General features: G+C 37.3%; 1 protein-coding gene across 9 annotated transcripts in view; it reads left to right on the top strand.

The window, feature by feature from the left end:
* Positions 1-24,844, top strand: part of LOC131434652 (uncharacterized) — a 554,689-nt gene that overhangs the window by 400,328 nt on the left and 129,517 nt on the right. For all 9 annotated transcript variants that reach the window (XM_058601601.1, XM_058601596.1, XM_058601597.1 and 6 more), the window contains 2 exons: positions 12,244-12,891; positions 21,437-21,502. In XM_058601601.1, coding sequence (XP_058457584.1) covers positions 12,778-12,891; positions 21,437-21,502 — 180 coding nt within the window. In that variant the 5' untranslated portion in view covers positions 12,244-12,777. The remainder of the gene's footprint in view (positions 1-12,243; positions 12,892-21,436; positions 21,503-24,844) is intronic.

The raw sequence follows: 24,844 nt of genomic DNA, 5'->3' as shown, positions 1-24,844 counted from the left end.
GACAAAAAAAATATCGATCAGAAAACTCACTGATCTCACTTTCGATATTTTTGCAAACGCGATTCTCACTGAAACTGATCTCACATGACAAAAAATCAGTTGTGAAAAGTTCACTAGCGAACATTTTCCTCGACTACAATAAAAAAAAGTTCGCACATCTTATATCTGATATGATTCTCGAACAGAAAGTTTTTGACAAATGCATTTTTAAAGCCTTTGTATCTCAATTGTGATTAATAATAGTTACAATGATAGCAAAAAAAAAATCAATCGCAAAGAATGTTATGCAGCTGATTGAAAAAATGTTAATTATCACTACGTCGGTTCAAACGCCCCATTCGCTGTGCCTGTTGTGTACTCGAGACATGCAAAATGCTGCGCTCCTGTTACTTCTATAAATAAAATTCATACTGGATAACGTTCCATTTTGTTTAATCTAAACAGTGCAGTGTAATCAATCATCTGGAAATCAAAAAGTCTTTCGTTGCTACGATAATCACTATTTGGAAAGTGGGGAAAAATATTGTATTTTATAATGACCACCCATGCATCGAAAATATCGCAGTCATTTTCTCTCAGTAGCGAACTTAATCATTAGAGATATTTTTATTGATAGAAATATTTTATTTTTATTGATATAAATATAATAATTAAATCTTGCACGAAAAACTTCGGTATCGAACTGAAGCGTAGTGGAAATTCAGCATCGGAGACTCTTCTTCCCTTCGATTATCTCTTTAGCGATATTTCTGTGGAAGAAAACAGCAAAACAAGACCCGATAATGACGATGCGTTTTTAGGTGTTTTTTGTTTTTGCCTTTCTCATATAGAAAGGTTATGCAATCACTGTGAAAACCGACTTTTGAACCGAGGCCCGGAGGGCCGAGTGTCATATACCATTCGACTCAGTTCGTCGAGTACGCAAAATGTCTGTGTGTGTATGTGTGTGTGTAACGTTTTTTTTTGCACTAACTTTTCTCGGAGATGGCTGAACCGATTCTCACAAACTTAGATTCAAATGAAAGGTCTTGTGGTCCCATACAAAATTCCTGAATAATATTTGGATCCGACTTCCGGTTCCAGAATTATGGGGTAAAATGTGCAAAAAATTGTGAAAATAAGTGCACTAACTTTTCTCAGAGATGGCTGAACCGATTTTCACAAACTTTGATTCAAAGGTCTTGAGGTCCCATAGAAAATTCCTGAATATTATTTGGATCCGACTTCCGGTTCGGGAGTGTGTTCCAACTTTTCTCATAGATGGCGCGACCGATTTTCACAAACTTAGGTTCAAATGAAAGGTCCTGTGGTCCCATGCGTTATTTCTGAATTTCATGCGGATCCGACTTCCGGATCCGGAAATATACGGTAAAGTGTGTTAAAAATTGTATACCATCACTGAAAATGGGTAAAAACCTTAAAAAAAATTCTAAATCGACCTCAAATCTTTTCCAATTTGATGGTTTTTATCAGTAGACGGTCAAACAAATCTATTTCGGTTATTCTTTTAAGAATCGAAGAAAAATAATTTTGAAGAATACCACAGTATTATATATGATAGTATGATTGATATGAGAAAGGCATCATTACACCAATAGGTGGATTAAAACAGGTTTTTTTTTGTGTTCGGTAAATCTGCATAGCGGTTCATGTTGAACTGCTAGGTGGCACAACAGTTCAACGTAAACTGTTATGCACTGACGAGTTTAAAACGAAACGTGAAGAAAGTGCGCCTAATTGTTTATTTGCTTTTGTTTTTGTTTCGTCTTCGGTTCGTCCGTGCCTAACAGATCAAGTAGAACTAATAGTGTGACCTAGCAGTTTAAGTTGAGCCGCAATTTAGACGTCCATCTAACTATTTGAGAGATATCTGTTATATTGCCGTGTAAAGTCTTAAACAAAACACGTAATACGGCTTGCTGACGAGCAAATCATTTAAAGGTTAAAATACCATTCTGTGATAAGTTCAGAAACTAAAAATTGGAGACCATAACAACGTTAGACTCAAGATCAGTGACATCTGTTATGATAAAAGCGTATTATGCAACACCGCTATTCAGGCCAAACCAGTAAACAAACCCTCTGTATATGCTTTCACGCGTATTCCTTTTCAAAGTGGCCTCAAACGTCCGAGAAAATTTACCGAGATCTATGAACGTCAGTCACTGGTGATGGATGGCTGTTTGTTTTTGTTTTTTATTATTATTATTATTATTTTTTTCACCCCGGATGATGACCAGAGACGTGTTGACGTGATTACGACGTGTGAGAAACGGATTAAAATCATCACGATCATGGTTGCAACTCTATAACCGGAAACTGGATCGGTTGTCATGGCGGCTCGTGGCAGGCAGCTACGAAAATATATCTTTATTCTAGTCTATCAAATTTCTTTCGGCCGGTCAGCTTTTTTTTGTTGTCTGTGACTACCAAATGTGTTTTTTCCTGTGCTGTGGTCAATCAGTGTCTAGTTTCCGTGATTTCTATCGCGGGCCAGTTTCGAGGTGATTTAAAGATTAGGTTGGAGAAAATGACGGTGTTTGTGAGGTAAATTGAATGAAACGAAGAGTAGCGTGTTTGTTTTCATAATTCATTTAATAAGTAGTTTACCGATGTCTGTAAACTGTTGCTCCTTTTTCGTGGTTCATTTACCGACAAATGATATTTAGGTTGACTGTCATGCGGTAATAGGAACGAGCACTTATTTCCAACATAAAATAACCAGATGTATCTTTTCTGCAGTGTCCTAGTTTTCTATACTCGTTGTTGGATTTTGGCATTGGTACCGTGCCAAATCGAATAATTTACGACCAGTGTTTCCTCTTGTAAATTCAATAGCAAATGAACTAAAAAGAATGTAAAGCCTGTCCATGGTTTTGATCAATTACATTAATATGACATTAATTTCTGTCATTAGTATGACATTCCACAACCGTGAATTTTTTTTTAAAGGATTCGAATCCTTAAAAGACAAAGTATTATTTGTCAAAGCAAAACTAAGCAGCGTTATAATATTTATAATAATTGAGTAATCATTCTGCATGCAGTAACCATTTGTTTCCCACGAAGTAAACCAAGAGTTTACTCGAAAAGTTTTTATAATATTTTCTCCAAGTTATTCAAGTTTCATTAGAAAAATTTGTCGTTATTTCTGTACTGCAGAATTGAACTTGAATGTAATTTGTCGATAGCTTGTTGTATTAAGATTTTGAGCCATGTAAGCAATATGAGACGAAGACGAACTAAGAATAAAGTTCTACTATATTTCAGTACCTTACGAGAGTCAAATTAAAAAAATCTACGAAGTTTGATAAAAACCCAATTCCCAATCGTGGAACTGCTCTACCTTTGAGCAACTCTGGAGCAGTTTGAAAATCACATCTAAGAAGCAGTTCGTTTGCTATCACCTAATCATTCAACATTAAAGCAGTCAGTTATTTTTTATTCTACCCGTATGAGTGGTTCATATTATAAATACGCTGTGTGCGCTTTTTTTACACAATACAATTTTTGACAATTCTCGAGAATGTTGAACTATTTTATTGAGTGTAACAGTAGATTTCCAGTAGTTTTTCTCAAAATTCGACGAATTATTGTGGAAAAAAATCTTACCCATCTGAATTTTTTTCCATATCACTAGTAATTCCTGAGTTACTGAACAAAAGCTTATATTTATCCCCTTCTGAGTCATTTAGGGGTTTTGGTACCTCATGGGTACCGGTTTGTGCCAAAGTACACATGACTAGATCCAAAATGTACGTTTCGCCTTCGGCTCATCAATGCTATTTGCAGATTATATTGATCTGCTAATGTTACATCACGGAGCAACATAATCCGCTAAGCAGACGTAAAGTACTTGCTATTTACAAGTCACTTGTGTACACCGAGGTGTAACATCTTTCCTGACGTCCCGAAAGAATGAAACAAATTGCCGGCATTCTGACCGCCAACATGTTGTAGTCATTTAGGAGTTTTGGTACCTCGTGGGGACCGGTTTGAGCAAAAGTACACATAACTAGATTCAAATTTAGAGTCCGAAAACATAAATTGCAGTTGACTTTGGCGGAACGTATTGCGGTATGAGCGTTAGGCATCGGTCAAAACGTGGTTAATGTTAAATAGTGCTAACTCTAGGCTGTATGGTGGGTGCGACAGAATATTCTTTTCATTACTATTCAAAGCACATATAGAGAAAAGCAATAATTTTTGCGGCACCCTTTTCTAACTTTTTCGATGAATCCTAATGACCATTTAGCCTATTTTTTGTTTACTTTTCTTTACGTTTCGTCTTAGACTCGTCAGTGCAGAGCAGTTCAAATTGAACTGCTTATTGCAAACTTAAACAGTTCAACTTGAACCGCTAAGCAGACGTAAAGTTAATGCTATTTGCAAAACACTTATATATTTGGTACCGAAGTACCACGTCTTTCCTGACGTGCCGAACGAAAACGTTGTTTTCGGCTTATTCTGGCCGATGCAGGTATGGTCATTTAGGGGTTAGCCTATGTTTGTGCTTAGGGCACATAACCGTTTTTACTTTTCTTTACGTTTCGTCTTAGACTCGTCAGTGCAGAGCAGTTCAAATTGAACTGCTTATTGCAAACTTAAACAGTTCAACTTGAACCGCTAAGCAGACGTAAAGTTAATGCTATTTGCAAAACACTTATTTGCAAAACAAATTTTTTGTGCCATTCTAGTTTTCTTTGCGCTTCGTCTTCGAATGGTCAATGCAAAACAGTATATTCTGAGCTGCTAAGTCACTTAGCAGTACAACCAAAATCGCTAAGCAGGCCAAATTCAAAATTTTTGGTTGTGTCTGACCCATATAATAATGCATAAAAGCTTGTCCGATTTCTTATCCTTAAATATTGGCTTCAACGTCAAAATCACCATTTTCGAACAACATCATCAATGCATTCCTTCTAATAATCTTCTAGATGCAAATGACAGACCTAAGTCGCACTGTTCCTTCGTATTAGAAATAATCCGGTTTTAAAATTGGTAATTGGTGATTCGGAAGACGAAGAACGAGCGGGAACGCAACCAATGTTTGAAGATGAAGAAATGGAGGAATTCGTCGATCAAGACCCGTCACAAACGCTAGAAAAACTTGCAAAATCACTCGGTGTTAGTCAGTCATTTGTCAACGTTTAAAAACAATGGTAAACCGATGGAAACGACAAAATAATTTGTGCAACATGACAACGCTCGCCCACTTGTTGCACAGCCGATTAAAACATACTTATACCGTTTTCGTTTTTTAACCTACACGCGGGCGACTCTGACTTCGAGTAAAACGAACACGTGGTACGCGCCCTGTACAACAACTCATAGAAAAAAAGAAAAATATAAACAAACTCGCATGGATGTCTTGGTGCGACCCGAGAAAATTTTCAGAGTGCAACTACGCGATTGGAGTCCGATCTAGAGAGACCCCAGGTTGCTAAAACAAACATCTCAAAAGTTGTTTGGGTGACTCTGGGTCAGCTCTCGGGCTGCTCTGATCAATAAACGAAAACGATATTAGAAACGCTCAACTGATATGTTCTACCCCACCGGCCGTATAGTCCAGATATTGCCCCTTCTGATTACTATTTGTCCCGGTCGATGCAGCATGGCCTGGTTTGCCAGCATTTCTCCAATTATGATGAAGTAAACCGATGGATCGGTTCGTGGATTGCGGCCAAACCGATACAATTTTTCAAAAAGGGTATCCGTGAATTGCCAGAAAGATGGGAAATAGTAGTAGCTAGCGATGGACAATAATTTGAACACCGAATTTGTAGCTATTTCTTTTAAAAGCATCTTTTAACAAAAAGCAAAAGGAAGGCCTGTACAAGAATTCAGCTGAATTTTCTGTTTTCCATGCTAACTTCAGCATAACCAAATTTGACAATAAAAAGTGCTTAAAATACAAAAAATTAACTTTACGCTTCTCGAAACGATGGAAACAACAGAATTTACAAATCATCGATTTTTATCATTGTCGATTCATGAAGGTTCGTTTGTTGCTCAAAATGAGAATGAAAGAATAAAGAAACGAAAGAAAGAACAAGACTTTGAAACTACTGCCCCGTATGAGTGGCCGATTGAACATGAATGTATTTTTCACAAGCTGCGAGCGGGACTGAAAGTAAAATTAGTTCATCGTCATCTTTGTCTGTTTTGAACAAAACGATTTAAGTTTTTATCCGCCCTGGTTGTGAAACATTGAAACATTCACATTACAATCATCAATGCCAGCACCAGCTATTGGAGATTGAACGAAATGTTTTGAAGTGATATTTACTTTGCGGAAGGTCATTGTGTCCGTGACATTCCGTCAAATGTCACATAGATAGGAAACTGGTTTTCAAAAATTAACCCAGAGGTTAGAAACTGTTACTGGATCTGCAACAAGCAATCAATGCGATTGAAAGCTATTTTTTTAGGAAATAGACCGCCTTGAAAACAATTCTGGTTTTATTGCGATTCAACGGTTGAATCGAGATTTTATGTAGTCAGTACCTAGAATAATTAACGTACCTAGAATAATTAACTGATTAATAAAAAAAAACCTGAATTATGCTTTTTTTGGTTCATTTATTTGGCATTTATTTATTTTAAAATCAATAATTTTCTTTACTGCATCTTTTGGGTGCTCTCGTTATTATCCAACGACATTAAGGGGGACAATAGTTCACTGTTCCCGCCCTCGTCCATTTATTCGTCGTAGCTGTTGTTGTTAGAAAGTTCGTTATGGGAAATTGCTTTGTTAATACCGTATTTGTTGGTTTTTTTTTGGGTGTTGAGTTCGTTGTTAGATGGAAAAGAAGTACTTTGTTGTACATTGAATGCAGATGATGGTTTCATTGATGTAAATATTTTAACAATTGTTTCGCTCTGTCTCAGAGGTGCAGCTTTGGGGCCGGAATAGAAGAGATACCATTGTCCATAGGGGTAGATAATATTTCGTCCAGTTTCTCACAAGGGGTACCGTAGTAAACGGGGTTTTGGCAGCATTGACATGCGGCTAATTGGATGGAGATTGGCGATTTAACTTGTTGCATTGAGCTCTGACGTAAAAATTAGATAAGAAACTACAAAGTCTTTCAGAAGAATAGGTATAAAAGTACACACTTCGTATAAAATTAAATCTCCTGAGACCGACAGACTCGGGCATCAAAAAGGATTTGAGTGAATGACTGTGTATATTTGACTCAGATTCCGACTAAGATTCATTCCTGCAAAATTCAGTCATTTAACGTCAGTTGCAAAATTCGTCTTTTCGTGCTATGTACGCCATTCAGCAGACGAAGGAAAATATTCTTCTGCACTTACTTTGCGAAGAAAATCAATTTGTGAATTGTTTCATCAGGAGCTTCTATAACACATGAACTTCTTTTAAGCAATTCTCCACACATTGTCGAACTGAACGTATAAAGCATTGTGCTGATCGTTTGAATTATTGTGTCAACTATATCGGACATAGGAAGAACTCGAAATGAGTAAGAATATGATTAATACAGTATTTGAAATAGTTATCACATATCATGCGCTCAAATTACTAGGTGTTGGTGGTTGTTCTACAATTTTTTTTAGCTTTCAGGTGCCGCATGAATAATTCTCTTGTCTCATTATAACAAATTGGTTTTTCATTACGATGATTTGTTATACGAATTTAGGCAAATTGATTATTGAACTCGAATCGTTAAAATTGTTTCAGCCATGAACCTTATGAACAAAAAAAGAACCGGAATTTTCATTTTAAAATTCCCGCGTTTGTCCAATCGGTAAACTTTTATTCTCTCAACGTTGGCAACACTTTTATACACATTCTGTCAAAATTTGACGCATATCGTACGATTAGTTTTTGTTTGGCGTCTATACAAAGAAGTTGAAAAATTTTCGTGTGGCGAATTTTATAATGGATGAAAATTTAGAACAACGGCTCGCCTTCGAAGCGCTATTCGGTCGATTGTTGTGCGGTTTCGACGTCATATTCATAGATCCACACCTCATCACCAGTTATGATGCATTCGATGAATGTGGGGTCACTATCTGCGTTGGAAATCATCTCTTTGGCCACATCAACACGACGCTGTTTTTGAATGAAATTCAGCTTTTTAGGCACCAGCCGAGAAGCTACGCGTTTCAAACCCAAAACATCAGTTAAAATGTGTTCGGCTGATCCATAAGAGATGCCCAACAACACAGCAATCTCTCTAATCGGTACAGAACGATTTTGCAACACGATTTGCTTCGCCGATTCAATGTTTTCTTCAGTAACAGATGTTGTTGGGCGGCCAGGGATCTCATCATGATCCAAGCTTGTACGACCACCTTTGAAGCGTTTATACCACTCGTATGCCTGTGTTTTTCCTAGAAACGATTCACCAAAGGCCTTTTCTAACATTTTCAACGTTTCGGAACACTTAAATCCATTTGCAACACAAAATTTGATCATAAGGTAAAAGCCCGAAATAACAGCCAACTTTAAACTTGATTCCCAACCCAAAAGTAGCCTTTAAACGACCCCAGACTTTTTAAAATCGGTTCCGGCATCTCCGGGAAAATTGAGCAGAATGAAAATACGTTTTGTCGGTTACGTCACTTATACCATTATATCTCCTGAACCGGAAAAACAGCCAATTGATCTTTGAACTCACAACCCAACAGTAGTTTTCAAACAAGCCTAAGTTTTTGCCTTTTTCTATAGAAAGGTAATAGAATTGTTGGCAAACCCCACTTTCGAACTGAACCTCGGAGACCCATAGTGTTGTATACCATTCGACTCAGCTCGACGAGATAGAGGAAACTGTCTGTGTGTGTATGTATTTTCGCGCTCAATTTTCTCGAAGATAGCTGAACCAATTTCAACAAAATTAAGCTCGTTTGAAAGCTGCTATCTGGTCATTGATCGAGTTCAGAGATCAAATGGCTCAAATTTCTGCTTTCGGTGATATAATGGCACAACTGACGTAAACGTCAAAACTCATGATCGCTCAATTTTCTGGTATATGGAATAACCGATATCGATAATTTTAAGATTCGTTGGAGGCTAAAATTAGATTGTGGGTCGATTTTAAAGATCATATGGCTGATATTTCAAGTTTCAGAGATATAATCGTACAAGTGACGTAAACGACAAAATAATAGCGAAAAGGTGAAAATGTCTAGTAATTTGGGCGCATGAAACGTTAGAGGAAATAGTTGAATATGCCCACTTAAATTTTATTACTGAGTTTCGGCAAACAAATGACAAAATTTGTCCTAGAAAGTATGGACGCACTTTGATTTCGCTGTAAATAATTCACAAGTGTTAGATATTCAAATTTTTTTTGATATACTGATAATATTAGACTACAATAACAGAATATTATTCTCAACATTTGCTACTTAGCCATTGTAGACTAGCTGGCGCACCTTCTTGCGGACGTTCCTCATAAAATTCCGTACAGACTTCTTGGCGACAAGTTTTGACACTTTTTTCCAATCTTTTTCGAACTGTTGAATGGTTTCGGCTGCTGAGACATGTTTCCTAAGATGTGCCTTCGTTAATGCCAAAAATTCCTCAATTGGTCGAAGTTAAGGGCAATTTGGTGGATTCATGTCTTTTGAGACGAAAGTGACATTTTTGGTAGTATACCATTCTATCGTTAATTTCGAGTAGTGGCAAGAAGCAAGATCTGGCTAGAAGACAACAGGATCCTTGTGGCTTCGAATCATGGGTAGAAGTCGTTTTTGTAAACATTCCTTGATGTATATTTCGCTGTTCATTGAAGCAGTGGTGATGAAGGGTTTCGAAATCTTACCGCAGCTACAAATTGCTTGCCAGACCATAGCTTTCTTACCAAATTTTTCGACTTCAATGGATGTCTCGGACTGGTTTAACACTTGCCCTTCTCGCACCGTATAATATTGTGGTCCCGGGAAGGATTTGTAATCGAGTTTCACGTAGGTTTCGTCGTCCATGAATGCAGTTATGCAGCTCAAATTTCTAGCAAGAATCATATTGTACAGCTTTCGAACCCTCGGTCTGATCGATGCTTCTTGTTTCGGACTACGTTTTGGTTGTTTCTGCTTCTTATAGGTTCGAAGATTCAAACGTTCCTTAGCACGAAGAACATTTATCTTCGAAGTGTCCACTTTTTTGGCCACATCCCGAACTGAAACCTCCTTCTTTTGCTCGAACGCCTTCAGTATACGTTTATCCAACTGAGGGTTAGCAGGACCTTTTTTTCGACCCGTTTTCGGTTTATCCTCAAAGGTGTTATCCTCACCGAACTTCCTGATTGCGTTTCACGCGGCTTTTTCACGTACTTCTTCCATTTTTGTTATCTTTCTCAGTGACAGTCCGCGATAGCAATTTTGCTGCTAACTCATCAAAAGCGATCAGAATTGAACCATGAATTGCCAAGTTATCAGTAATCGAAAATAAAAAAAAAAATTTTCTTTATTATTGTATGAAATAAATTTCACAGAGGCGATGGTGAAAAGGGAGTGTTTTATTAAAGACAGTGTTTATAAAATTATGCATGATTATTTGACAATGAGAATGCTCTTTTCAAAATGGGTGCCGCGTTTACTCACAGTGGATCAACAACAATAACTACGTGTTGATGGCTTAGAGCAGTATTTTGTCATGGTTACAAGTAATAAATCAGATTTTATGCGTCGATATGTGACAATGGATGAAACATGGATCCTTTACTTCACTTCACAATCGAAACGATCATCATCTAAGTGATTTGCAGCCTGTGAATCACATCCGAAGCGTCCAAGGGCACAACAGTCTTCTGGGAAGGCTATAATATAACTTTCCTCGCCGAAAAATCGTACGTAGCGTTGTTATAATGCTTGAATGCAAAAATCAAGGCCGTCTATGTATATGTATGTATGTCTATGTATGTATTTTTTACCAAGACACACAGTCGATGGTTAAATTAAACGAATTATATTTCAAATTGCTTCATCATCCACCGATCTACCGTATAGTGCAGATCTGGCCCCCGTTTGCTATTGGTTATTCGCTAATCTCAAAAAATGATCGCCGGTAAAAAAATTCAACTTAAATGTAAACAGTAATTGCTAAATGGAAAGCTTATTTTAAGGTAAAAGACAAATGCTTCTACAAGCAAGGCATCAAGAAGTTAGAGATGCATTGGAATGATTGTATTCTGACGTTCTACGCTTAACTGTCCCATTTCCAAAGCTACACGTTTTTTTACGGGGATTTCCGAAGTTAAGCGGTTTTCATATTTTGTCTTAGAAATGCATGAAACGACGAGATCTGGTGTAATCTTCTAAGACATTTGGCATCCAAAAATATTGTTTTCCATTTTGCGATTTACGCGGTCTCAAATTTAAAGTCTCGAAGTCGACTTAAAAAAATTTTTGTTTGAGATTTTACTAGATCTGGACGTTTTATGCATTTCTAAGACATTTGGCATCAAACAATTTTTTTTCTATAGTTTTGCGGATTTTTACGCGGATTTCCGAAGTTACGCGGTTTTTTGTGCGGTTTTTGTTTACGATATGTATCCCCCGCGTAAAAAGAGACCTTAGTGTATTATGCCAAACTTCTAATCTAATCTAATTCGGCATTTCAATATGCCGAGCACGAGAATCTTTTTTAAGTATGTATAGCCTTTTTGTATGAGAAAGGCAAAAAAGGCATATGTATTTTGCATGCACTTTCTTTAAATCGTGATAAACCCGTCTTCGAGTTGATCTACATTGAACTAAAAAACCCTTATAAGACTTGGTAATTGTCAATCAAATTGTCTCCGTCATGTAGTAATCAGTTTTAAAACTGCACCTTAAAAATTTTACTGCTACTCGCCCTACATTAGCTGGACGATTCTAATCCGTTCACTAATTCCGACCACATTTTATTGCTTTCGCTTAATTAAATCCTCGCAAGTATCTGTATGCTACGGAATAGCCCATAACTATGAGACAGTCACTAACTTTAACAACCGGCAGACCGCCGGACCAGAATGATCCCCATCCCTGCTGGTGACCCTTTCTGGTGCAGCGGTAACCCGTGCCATAAAATCGCATCGGACCCCTTTTTCCACACCGACCCTCGGCCGTCCATGGTCGATCGGTTTAATAGTCCATCTCCCATATGCAGTAAAACAATTCACCGTCTGTTAGAGTGTCCATGCCATCACCATTACCGGCACCGCCTCAAATCGTGGTACAATTTGTTTCAATTTTCTCATTTTCTTATTGTTTTTCTTTTTTCCTCATTCACAGATTTTAACGCAACATGACGGACAGCTGAGGAGCTTCTACCGGTCCGGAGTCTGTACCAAGAAGCATTAGTCCCGTGCGAAGGCGAAACAAGAAAAAGAAAACAAACAACAAAACACACCAGTTCGACATATCTCTTCAACAATATCATTTTATCAAATTAGAGCAGTAACCGCCGTACCGCCACGTGCTCTTCGTCGACTCGTCCGTCTTCAGTGACCGAGTGGAACGAAGGCTTGTTCAGGCCTACATGGTTCATGTGGTGTCGACTATTTACATCGAAAAAAATCAACCTCGAAACTTAAGCTAAAACAATGTATCATGATAGCAGCTAGTGACCGCCAAGTTTGAAAGAGCAAGCAGGTGTCAGAGTAAAGCAAAGAAGAAAAAAAACGCCGAAAAAGTGATCAGTAAATTCCAATAATTTTGATCAAAAGTTGCTGTTTTTGGAGTGAAGTGTACATCTGTGTGTGAGTGTACGTGTGCGCGTATTCGCGCAAACTAGACAACCAAACGGATAATATCAAATCTACAACAATGAATTTACGACATCAGGAAACATTTTGTATCGTACTTTTAATAAGCACCATCAGTATTACGCTTGGACATGACTTTCAGTTTGCCAGCGAGAAGGAGGAGGAGGAGGTTCAGGTAAGTTCGGGACTAATTTGATTCTATCCAAAAAAATCGGAACGAATTAGTCTTAACTCGGAATGTCGTAAGTCAATCTTATCATTCAAAATATCTGGTATTAATGAAGCACTGCAACATCTTGTTAAGCTTGTAGAGTATCGAGACCGATTAGTAACCCGTGACATTGTATCTGCGTTGTATCGAATGGATTCTATGAGGTAGTAAAGATTTCAAACACCTGAGCAGTATTCAAAGGTTGAACGAACAAGTTTAGAGTGGAAAGTTTTTTAGCAGTATTCTTCTATAAAATGTACGTCCTCATACGTACATCAGCAAACGAAAGACGAGGGTCATCCACCGAAAAGTTGACTTCGTTGAAGTACAGTAAGAATATTTAAGGCCCGAGATAATAACCCTGCGGCATTCCATACGTGATCGCTGGTTCTCACAGCTAAACGACGATCCAAAAGATATGATCGCAGCCAAGTCTTTCCAGCGCAACAATCGTGATATCGTTTTCGATTACATCGAAGGCAGAGGAAAGATTAGTATAAATAGCGTATGTTTGTAAATATTTTGACATACCATCACTCAAGTAGGACATGAGTGACAAAAAGTTGGTGGTTGTGGAGCGATTAGCCATCTATCGAATCGAAGTCAGAATAACCTTTTCAAACCATTTTTTGACACCTTTCTTATAGACTGGGAACATAAAAAAGCCTTCCTTGAGTAGGGGCAAACTTTTCTTGAGAGTGACATCTAAAATAGACGACAAAGGGGAGCGATTACTCCAGTCGAGCATTTTTTTAAGATAACTGCCAGCAGGCCGTCAGGACCAAAAAAAGTAGAAGCGTTCTTCAGGATTTCCAGATATACAAATTTTTCCGAAAAATTTCCCTTACATAAATTACGCAATAATTGGTATAAAAAAAACTCGGTGGGTAATGTCAGAGACATAACTGGATGTCGTGGATACGAATAAAACTGGCACGCTTCCAAGTATCAGTCAGTTGATCGATTGTGTGAATTGTACAAGTATTCCTTTTCTTCACTACTAGAATTTGAAACGATGCACCTAGACTGAAGTACGGATAAGTTACATAAAACATTCTGCCACACAATTAAATATTATGAAGTAAGTTTCACAGTTATTTATAATAAATAATGGTGGTTCTAGAAAAAACCTTTTATGAAGGCGTTCGTGTTGAGAAATGACAAGTTAAATTCGAACTCTGATGGATGCCGCTCACTGACGTCATCTATTTCCAAGCTGACCGGTTGTCTGTGAAGCAGTAACAGCGAATTAATTTTTCAATACAAAAAATATTCGAGAAAAAACTTCTAAATTTTTCTAATTAGAATCTATTAGACTGTAGACCTAAACTAAACTGATTATATTCACTTCCGATTTGCATATTTTAACAAATAAGTAATTCTAATAGTTCTTTAGAAAACATTTGGAGCCACTAGAAGAGCTGATTTTGCTCATGTTTCCCAAGGTTGTTCACTTTTCGATTTCTTTCTCTCCAATGCAAACGACCAGCAGCTCTGTATACCGCAATCGCTCTTGTTTGAATTGAAACTGGCTTTGTGGACGAACCGCAACACATCCGCTCGCAGTGCCGAATGATGCCAAACTGAATCAATTTTGCTTAAGAGGTTTCTTTTTACGTGATTTCGTTTGTATCTTTTTTACAAATGGGCGGTACCAACGGCCACACATATAGGCACTTATAGAATTTTGATGTCGATTTTTTCATTTCGGATTTGCATAATTCATTGAAAGAAACTATCAAAATGTAATCAATGTAAAATAAGGTATAAGGATTTATACTGTTTTTTTTCCTCCATCACCACCCCCATACTGGTTGGAATACCGAAATTTAGCGCGCACGATCTGGCATCACTGGCCTTCATGTCAGCGATCGCCGTTCGTATAGAATCCTCGTCAGAGGTAGTGAGTTTGATTGATTTTTTTTTATTCCAGAAGCGTTAAGCGCAGCAAGTGTAATTTTTTCGGGCTAAGGTTTCGTTTGAAAGCGGCACACGAAAATTTTTCCGAAAAAAGCTGGCAAATTTCCTGCGTACAATAATTAGTTTTTGGTCATATTCCGAGCTTTGGTCATATTCCGAGAGCTAACTGAATGAAAAGGCTCTGTTTAAATAACACGTTTTCGAACATTGCATCATAACACGGAACGAATGAAAGCAATAATTATGAAAAAAAATACCTTGTGTCTGCGTTGAACGGCGTACTAAACAGATCGGTAAAATAACCTAATCGGAACAAAATATCGCAGTTAGTTTATAGGCACTAGAAACAACCGATTGATTAAAGTCGTTTTGATGTTTTACAATGTTGATGGGTAAGGTGAATTTTCCATCCACTATTCAAAAAGTACCGATTACAAGTTACACCAAATTGCCGAAACATGTGACCGGGCATTGTTGTAATGAAGAATGACGGACTCGTAATGGTCTTCTATGGTATTCTGGTCATTCTATCACTGTCAACTTCATATGAATAATTACCAGTAGTTCTACGGAACCTTTAGTTTTCTCAAATTTTCTCAAATTCTCAGAAAAAAAAGTTAGTAGGTTCTAGGATCGATTAAGTGAAACCAACAAATTGATAAATAAACGTTTGACTGCTCGACTGTTTCAATTTTAGTTGAGCTAATTTCATACAAATTTTACATGATTGAAAATCAATATTGATTTAAAAAACAACATGGCCATTCAAGTAAAAATTATTTTTAAATTTTTCTTCATGCTATAGCAACAACACTTACAAACTTAGATTTCATTGGTTTTTGTGGAATTTCAATCACCGTAAATGATTGCAAAAAATGATCGTTCTAGAGTGGGGACCGTATAATATAAAATTTTCTACATATTAGGATAAAAAAAATTGCTGACATTAAACATTCTTTTTAATTCATTTTCTATTTTCTAGAATAATCATACGATATGGACTCTTTTCTCGAGTTGAAAATTATATAACCCCTTAGAATCAATTCCTTTCCGTTTGGTCTTTGAGTGAAACACAAGGAACCCATCGAAATCACTGATCACCTACGATAATACATTGGGCACATGTCAATGTGTCTAGAGAGAAACTTGAAAAAGAGATCTACAACCAACGTTAGTTAATATTCCTCAAAACTACACTAGTACATACATAACTCCACGACTCCTGCTCCAAAGCACTTTCATTATGGATTGAACCATCAACTGTAGTCAATGAACACTCCTACTACAACTAGTAACGACTCCAACATCGCAAACGTTCATAAAGTCCTAGAGACGACGAAAAATATTAACAACTACGTTTCCGACAACAACAGTAAAAACAACAGCGACAGTTCGTGCTCACACTTTATCCGAACTAGTCGAAAATCGCTTACGGTCGATCCTGAAACTTGACGTTCACGACCAAATTCAAATTGTATTGATTTAAAGCACTGCAAAGCTGGACCAGCAGCAAACTTGTAACAAAGAACATGAACTTAGCGACCAACTTATAACTTAGCACCAATCCCTGATGGTAACGGAAATAGGTGAATAATTTGTTGCTAATTAGTTACAGTAATTTTGAATATGTTCCTCTTTTTTTTTTTGAGTACTTCGCTAAGTTCATATGTAGTCAACGAAACACCCCTTTCAAATTAACTTGAAAACAAATCGAAACTCATTGGATAATTTATTGCTAATAAGTTACGGTAGTTTTGAATTTGTTACTCATATTTCTTTTAGTTGCTAATTTATTTTATATTTATTTGAGTACATCACTAAGTTCATATGAAGTTATCGAAGCACCTCTTCTAAATAAGCTTTGAAAAAAAATCGAAATTCACTGGAAATCGAAATTTGTTGCTATTAAGTTGCAAATTAGTAACGGTGGCTATAAATTTATTGCTCAATTTATTTTATATTTGTTCGAGCACATCTCTAAGTTTATATGAATTTATCGAAGCATCCCTTCTAAATAAGCTTGAAAATAAATCGAAACCCAGTGGATAATTTGTTGCTTATTAGTTGCTTATTATTGTAACCCAGTGGGTAGTTTGTTGCTACTTAGTTACGGCAATTTTGAATTCCTTATTCACTTTTTTTCGGATACTTCGTAAGTTCATATGAAGCTAAGGAAGCACCCCTTTCAAATTAACTTGAAAACAAATCGAAACTCATTGGATAATGTATTGGTAATAAGTTACGGTTGTTTTGAATTTGTTGCTCATATTTTTTCTAGTTGCTAATTTATTTTATTTTTATTTGAGTATATCGCTAAGTTCCTATGAAGTTATCGAAGCACCCCTTCTAAATAGGCTTTGAAAAAAAATCGAAATTTGTTAGTATTAAGTTGCAAATTAGTTACGGTGTCTATAAATTTATTGCTCAATTTATTTTATATTTGTTCGAGCACATCTTTGAGTTTATATGAATTTATCGAAGCACCCCTTCTGAATAAGCTTGAAAACGAATCGAAACCCAGTGGATAATTTGTTGCTTATTAGTTGCTATTTATTGTAAACCAGTGGGTAGTTTGTTGCTAATCAGTTACGGTAATTTTGAATTCCTTATTCACTTTTTTTCGAGTACTTCGTAAGTTCATATGAAGCTAAGGAAGCACCCCTTTCAAATTAACTTGAAAACAAATCGAAACTCATTGGGTAATTTGTTGCTAATCAGTTTTCGGTAGTTTTGAATTTGCTGCCCATTTTTTCAATACTTCGCTAAGTTTATATGGAGCTAACGAAGCACCTATTCCAAATAAGCTTTGAAAAAAAATCGAAATTCACTGCAAATCGAAATTTTTCAATTTATTTTATATTTGTTCGAGCACATCTCAAAGTTTATATGAATTTATCGAAGCACCCCTTCTAAATAAGCTTGAAAACAAACAGTGAATAATTTGTTGCTTATTAGTTGCTAATTATGTACAGTGGTTTTGAATGTGTTATTTAATTTATATTATATCTGTGCGAGTACTTCGCTAAGCTCATATGAAATTAACGAATCATTCATACTAAAAAAAGTTTTAAAATAAATCGGAACCTAGTGCAAACTTGACGAAGTACTCAAAAAAAAATTTAAAAAATTGAACAAAACTAGTTAGAAACAAACTATCGACTGGGTTACGATTTATTTTCAGGCTTATTTGGGAGAGGAGCTTCATTAACTTAGCGAAGTACTCAGAAAATAAACAAATTCAAAACAACCGTAACTAATTAGTAACTGGCTAGCAAAGGTGTTTCACTGAGTTCATGTTCATCTTGTAACTTGGGATATGTATATGTATATGTTTGGACGTGAACGAGATGCAATTGCATTCGCTTCGGTTAACAACGAGTTGCACTGTGTTGAGTATGATAACATGAAATACAAAATCCCTGTGTACGTGGTAGACGGTGCAATAGAAGTACGTGTACATGACTTTCCCCCGCAGGTGACAGAGCATTACGTTCGAGAAAACATGTCGCAGTACGGAGAAAATCTTTTCATCAAAAAGGAAGTATGACGGATTTTTTCTGTCCGGTATACGGAATTGCGTTCGAGTGTTACGTATGCGACAACATAAATCGATTCCATCTTACGGGATTTTTAGACAGTTTGAAAGACATCCTTTTAAATCGCTGGTAACTTACGAGAATCAGCTAATTACATGTCAGTTTTGTAAATCACTGAATCATTCACACTACGGCACTGAAACTGCGAGAAAAACAACTTAAACCAAAGACAAGAAACCCATTCAGCAACGGTAACTAGTGAACCCAGCACTCCTGTTTTAAAAATACTTACATCATCGAACCAACTTGCAACTGCCATCAGTGCACAACAAGGCACAAACGGTGGAACTAGCAATGATTCCGAGACTGCGAACAACAATGAAAACGAAAAGAAAACTGAAACCACCTATAACAGTACGTTTGACAACAACAACATCAACAATACCGACAACGAACCAATGGATGATAAGACGAGTCACTCAGTTCGCTTTCACATCTCATCCAAGTCAGCCGATAAAACAAAACCGCTTACGTTCGGGATGGAAGAAATCAAGTACAGTATTGTGTAGTGAACAATAGAACGACCTCGAAAATGAGTGAACCAAACGAACAAAAGCTACCGCCGACACGAAAAAATACAATTGTTGTTGACTTCAGGCAGTGCAAAATTCGACCTTCGATACGAGAACTTGAAGGTTTGCTTAAGGCGCAAATGCATCTTGACATTAAACGTGTGCATTTACTTCAATGCAATAAGACAAATAATGTTGTTTACATCCAGTTTTATAAAGAGTTGGATACAATTCAATTCGCAAAGGACAATAATAATATGCATTATGTGCAGCACGAAAACATTAAGTACAACATTCCAGTATATATGGAAGATAGTGCTATAGAAGTGCGTGTGGATGATCTTCCCTCAAGCGTCATCGATCCTTATATTCGTAAAACTATGTCCCAATACGGAGAGATTCTCTCTATCGGAAAAAAAGTGGAAGAACTTTTTCCCCGGTATTCTAAATGGCGTACGTTTGTTACGCATACACTTGAAGAAGCCTATACCTTCTTATGTGATTTTCGGTCAAGATACAAGAATTCCGTGCAAATCACTTGTTACCTATGACAATCTGATGGCCACATGTCAATATTGTCAAAAAGCTGTTCATTACGGTAAGCCATGTGATAAAATGGACAAGGAGACAACTACATCAAAAGACAACGGTTTTTCCTTCACACCAACCCCAAGCAACCTCAGTACACCTGCGACAGTCACCAACAACAGTGAAGCATCCTCTTCAACGAAACCATCCAACGTATTCCCTATAGAACAAAGTACACCAGCTGCAGTTAACAACTTACCATCCAACCAACCAGCAACTGCAAACAATGTACAACAAGACGCATCTACAACAAATAGCAACGAAAGCAACAACAATACCACGGCTATGGATGACGAGACGAACCACGAACAAACTGCCCCTCAATCCTCGCAGGAGGGAAATGGAAGCTCCTCTCCCCCTAGAAAAAGGGTGACAACGAGATCCAATACAAAAACGTACAGCTTGTACGCAAATAAGCCTGAAAGAAAATTTGTATTAAATAAAACCAACGGCGACGACAAAATATTGAACGAATCGAACCTTCAATTTTCACAGGATAGTGATTAGAATACTACTAATATTAGAAACTGAAAAAAACTCAAATGGGTTTAGCTTTTGAAATTAGCCAATCAAAACTATCCCCATCTCAATCGAGCTCAAATCATCCATTTTCCTGTCATCCTGCCATTCGGTTCAAATACCAGACGATTTTTTTTCGCACATCGCTCATCAAGAAAACCACCAAATCAGTTTAATTGATTCCCGAAGTCCGAGCCCCACCCGCGTTGCGCTGACAGAAACAGCCAATTTTTGCTTTGTTGTTTGCTGCTAATTTTCCTCCCATGACAACGGCGAAGCCGGAGAGCATTTCCATTCCAGAAAGCGGCGAACAGAATACCCTTTTGAAAACGGCAGTCAGGCAATCATGTACAGAAGAAAAAAAGAACCCGTGGGGACGCCACAACTCAGCGCTCTGCTTTGGGGGGGGGACTCGGGTGGAACATGGAACGGTCCAAACGGCACCAACATTCAGTAGTGAATCTGACCGCAGCAGCAGCAGCCACCCCGAAACAGACAAATTGCAACGAATTTGATTGGCATCTTGATAATTGAGTTCGTTTTGGTCGGCGAAGAAGGCAGTGGACGCCGCCGCCGGAAGAGCCGAGTGTGAATACGCGAGCAGTTCGAGGGGGGGAAAAAACTTTGCGCCATTCCAGGAATAACTTGTGGCGTTCTGTTTCGAATGTTTACTGTTTGTATGTGTGTTCGCTGCGGTGGCCGACTCGAAGAAAAAGTTTCCGCCATAATGGCTCGAAGCCTTCAATGTTGTGAAGGGCAAGGAAACTCAGGACTACTGCCCCAACCTGAAATGTGGTGACAGGGTTTCGTCTAAACTCAATTTTATTACTGTAGCGATAATGAGTTTTTGGAATTTTTTTGACTGATTGATATTCGCGGTGCCGAGAATTCTTGGGCAGTCGAGGGACGCGCTGCTGAATTGTTAATTTTGATGGTTGCATTGTTATGCAATAGAACATTAGTTGAATCAAACTCAGTGTCCACTTTCCAAATCCAAATATAATAAATTATTTTGAAGCGCCAATACTCGGAATTTGAAAACTCATAAATGAAACAGCATCACTGCCGAAATCGGATACCCTGCGAACAAGCCCATAAGAGGTCATAATCGATCACCGGTTTCAATTTTAAAACATTCAACTGTGATCCGATGACATGCTATTACACCTCACCGGGTTACCGATAAATTGTGTCCATCGTGCCATCGACGACTAACGGTATCCGACCCAACAAACAATACGACATCTTGAGTTCCCTCCGTTCCGATTTCTCGAATACGAACAGTGAAAATTGATATTTTGATTGTTACCACTTTTCATTAATTGCTTTTTTCTTCTTCTTCTTCTTCTTCTCTTTCTTCTCCGATCTTTACAGCCGATGCTGGCGGAACCACTAGACGTAGTTAGTAAAGCGAAACCCATCAAATCAATCTACTCGAAGGTAGGTGGCAGACAGCGTGCCGTTCAATTTACGTTATTTACCGTCAACTTTTTTTCCGTGATCTGAGCGATAAAATCTTTCTCTGCAAAACGAGACAGAGACGTCTATTTTGCGGACCCATAAAAAATGATTAATTGGTAATTCAAGCTGGGTGTGTTATATTTTCGTACCGGGAAGGTAACTTTTCCTAGCAGAGAAGCGAAAATGGGTTGCGGAAAAATTGTATCTTTAAACATATATTTGCACACCAGAAAATTGTTAATTTTACAAGTGACCTAATTTCGCACATGATGTAATTCAAGAAGATTATTTATTATCTAGTTGATCAAATGTCGGAAAATTCCATTTGTAATGGCTAAACGAGAATAGGTTCCGAATGTAATTTCCATTCGGCTAGCAAGTGCGACTGCCTGAATTTATATGCAGCACTTACCAGCTGAGCCGACGTGTGCTTCTGTGGTTCAGTCGACTAACGCACGTAATTTGCGTTGCAATGATTATCGGTTCAAGTCACCGCTCTCTCGCTATCAGTATTTTTTTTTTTATTGCAATGAGCTTTATGTCATGGAATTTTCCTATCATACACAATATTAAATGTACTTGCAAGTAAATTTGAGTGACCTGTAACGCTCCATGTACACCAAAACCTCCATTTACGAACTAAACGGGGGTTCGTAAAAAAAGGTAGTTTGTAAAAAAAGTTTATGTTATTTGGGATTTACTTCGTAAAAAAAGTTTTGTGTCATGAATGTGGAAACCGCGCATCATATGACTATTTTCGAAACGGATGTGAGGAGTAAGTGCAAGAAAATGATATTTGGGCTCGTTTCAAAATCCAAGACCTCCGGTTTCTTGATATTCCTTGAGAAACCTTGCAATATGTGTATTTTCGGAACGTGATTTATAGGTAGATGTCTGAAAACGATGTTTGAGGTGGTTCTTAAATCCAAGATTGCGACTTCCAGTATCTTGATATTGCTTGAAAACCCTTACAGTATGGGTACTTTCGGAACAAGATTGAAAAGTAAATGTCGGAAAACGATATTTGAGGTGGTTCTGAAATGCAAAACAGTGACTTCCGGCTTATTAGTATTTCTTAAAGTTTTTGCTGTATTCCTTGAACTTGGTATTTCTTGGAAACACTATTTCTTTGTTTTAAGGGTTTTTTAAGGCATATCGTTGAACTGGAGGATGTTATATTGGAATTCGTGACGACATCAAACATAGTTTAGCGGCATATGTTTATTAAATACTTTCCAAAAATACCCATATTGCAAAAGTTTTCAAGCAATATCAATAAACCGGAAGTCTGAACTTCAGAACCATCTCAAAAATCGTTTTCCGATACCTACTCATCAATCCTGTTCCGAAATTACCCATATTGTTAGGGGTTTCAAGCAATATCAATAAACCGGAAGTCGCCATCTTGAATTTCAGAACTACCTCAAACAACATTTACCGACATTTTCTCATCAATTCCGTTCCGAAAATACCCATATTGTAAGGGTTTTGAAGAATATCAATCAACCGGAAGTCGCCATCTTGGATTTCCAAAATACCCCAACCTCCATTTTCGGGAACCTACTCTTTAAACCCGTTCCAAAAATATCCATATTGTAATATTGAATATAAATGAGTCGGAAATCGCTTTCGTTGTTTGCCAAAACCTCTTTTTACGAAGTAGGTTCGTAAAAAAAGTTTACGTTATTCGGGATTTAGTTCGTAAAAAGAGTTACGTAAAAAGAGGTAACGTATAAAAAGTGTTCGTAAACGGAGGTTTAGGTGTATGTGCATCTTATAAGATGTGAAATCACAGGGTTTTTTCGAAATGTGTACACTTCGATTTTTTGGATGGAATCTTTATTTGGTACTTTTTTTAAGTTCCTTCAGCAACGGTGCAAATATTAATTGAATCTTATAATTTCTTACCATTCATTTTCATTATTTTCGTCTTTCAAAGTTATCATTTTTTCTTGTCAAAGTATCAACAACAAAAAAGATACGCTCAGAGACAGGGCTCGAACCTGCGTTCTTATGCATTCCGTGCATACGCGCTACCATTTCGTCACTCTGAATCTTGTTTTAGTCACTCTAAAACGCCAGCCAGACACAGTAGGACGTACATCGAACATGATCTACATCCTGGCCGTCACCCGACCGGTACCTTATATCCAAACATCTTCTCTGTCCATCAAACACTAGTCTTCTCGCTTTATACCTATTTCTCCGATCAAGCATTATGTAAGAGAGTGTATTTATAATCGCTTGTCACCTTCTTTAATGGTGCCAGTCGGTGGCTGGACATCGTCAGCGACAGACCCCTATGAAAGTAGTATTGATTGTCTGCCCTTTCCTACCAGGAGCAGATTGCCAAGCTTTTGAAGATCGTCTTATTCACCCCGGGGAAAAATGAGTCAATTGGCAAAACAATTTGAAACCCGGATTGGAACTAGCCGCAGGTTCGAGTCTCGTCTCTGCGGTAATGTTTTCGCAGTTTTCATTACATAGTTGCATTCGCATGTCATTTTTTCAATCTGTTTTTTTCCTTTACATACTGATCAAATTAAAAACTAGCTCGAGACGGCTCTACATCTTAACAAAACTAAAAAAAAAAAACAAATCATTGATCATTTTAGTACACGGACGAATTCCGATTCTATGAATGAGCAAAATGAGTCATGGTTTGGGGAAAAGAATGTATTTTCATCAACAGTTTCACTTTTTGTGTACCATTTAATTCCACTATTTCACTGTTACGTTATTACACTTTCACAAAGTCACTATACTTTAATGAAGCATAACAAACGTTACAACACAGATACGCGTATTTCGGAATGTTACTTACATCCTTCTTCAGTGTATCAGTTTTATCAGTTTGTAAGTTTATAAAACTGATACACTAAAGAAGGATGTAAGTAACATTCCGAAATACGCGTATCTGTATTGTAACGTTTGTTATGCTTCAATAAAGTATAGTGACTTTGTGAAAGTGTAATAACGTGACAGTGAAATAGTGGAATTAAATGGTACAGAAAAAGTGAAACTGTTGAATACATTCCACTAACAGCTCCAGGTAAAAAATAATGATGTATTTTCATGTTATGATAATACACCATGAATAAAAGTTCTCGGATCATGAATAATTTGGATTATTTTGCTGAAATTTAAGCGAAACGAACCTTACATTGATGGGTACAACTTCAGGCGTGTCTCTGCTACAATGTTGATCTTTGCAGCGTAAGTTCAGGCGTTATGTTTTAAAATACGAAAATTTCATATATGAATTAAATAATATGGTGTGATGGTCGAATTTTGAACGCATATTACGCATGAATATAGTAC

Source organism: Malaya genurostris, chromosome 3 (genome assembly GCF_030247185.1).
Source record: "Malaya genurostris strain Urasoe2022 chromosome 3, Malgen_1.1, whole genome shotgun sequence".
Lineage (NCBI taxonomy): Eukaryota > Metazoa > Arthropoda > Insecta > Diptera > Culicidae > Malaya > Malaya genurostris.
This window is presented reverse-complemented; position numbering and strand designations above follow the sequence as displayed.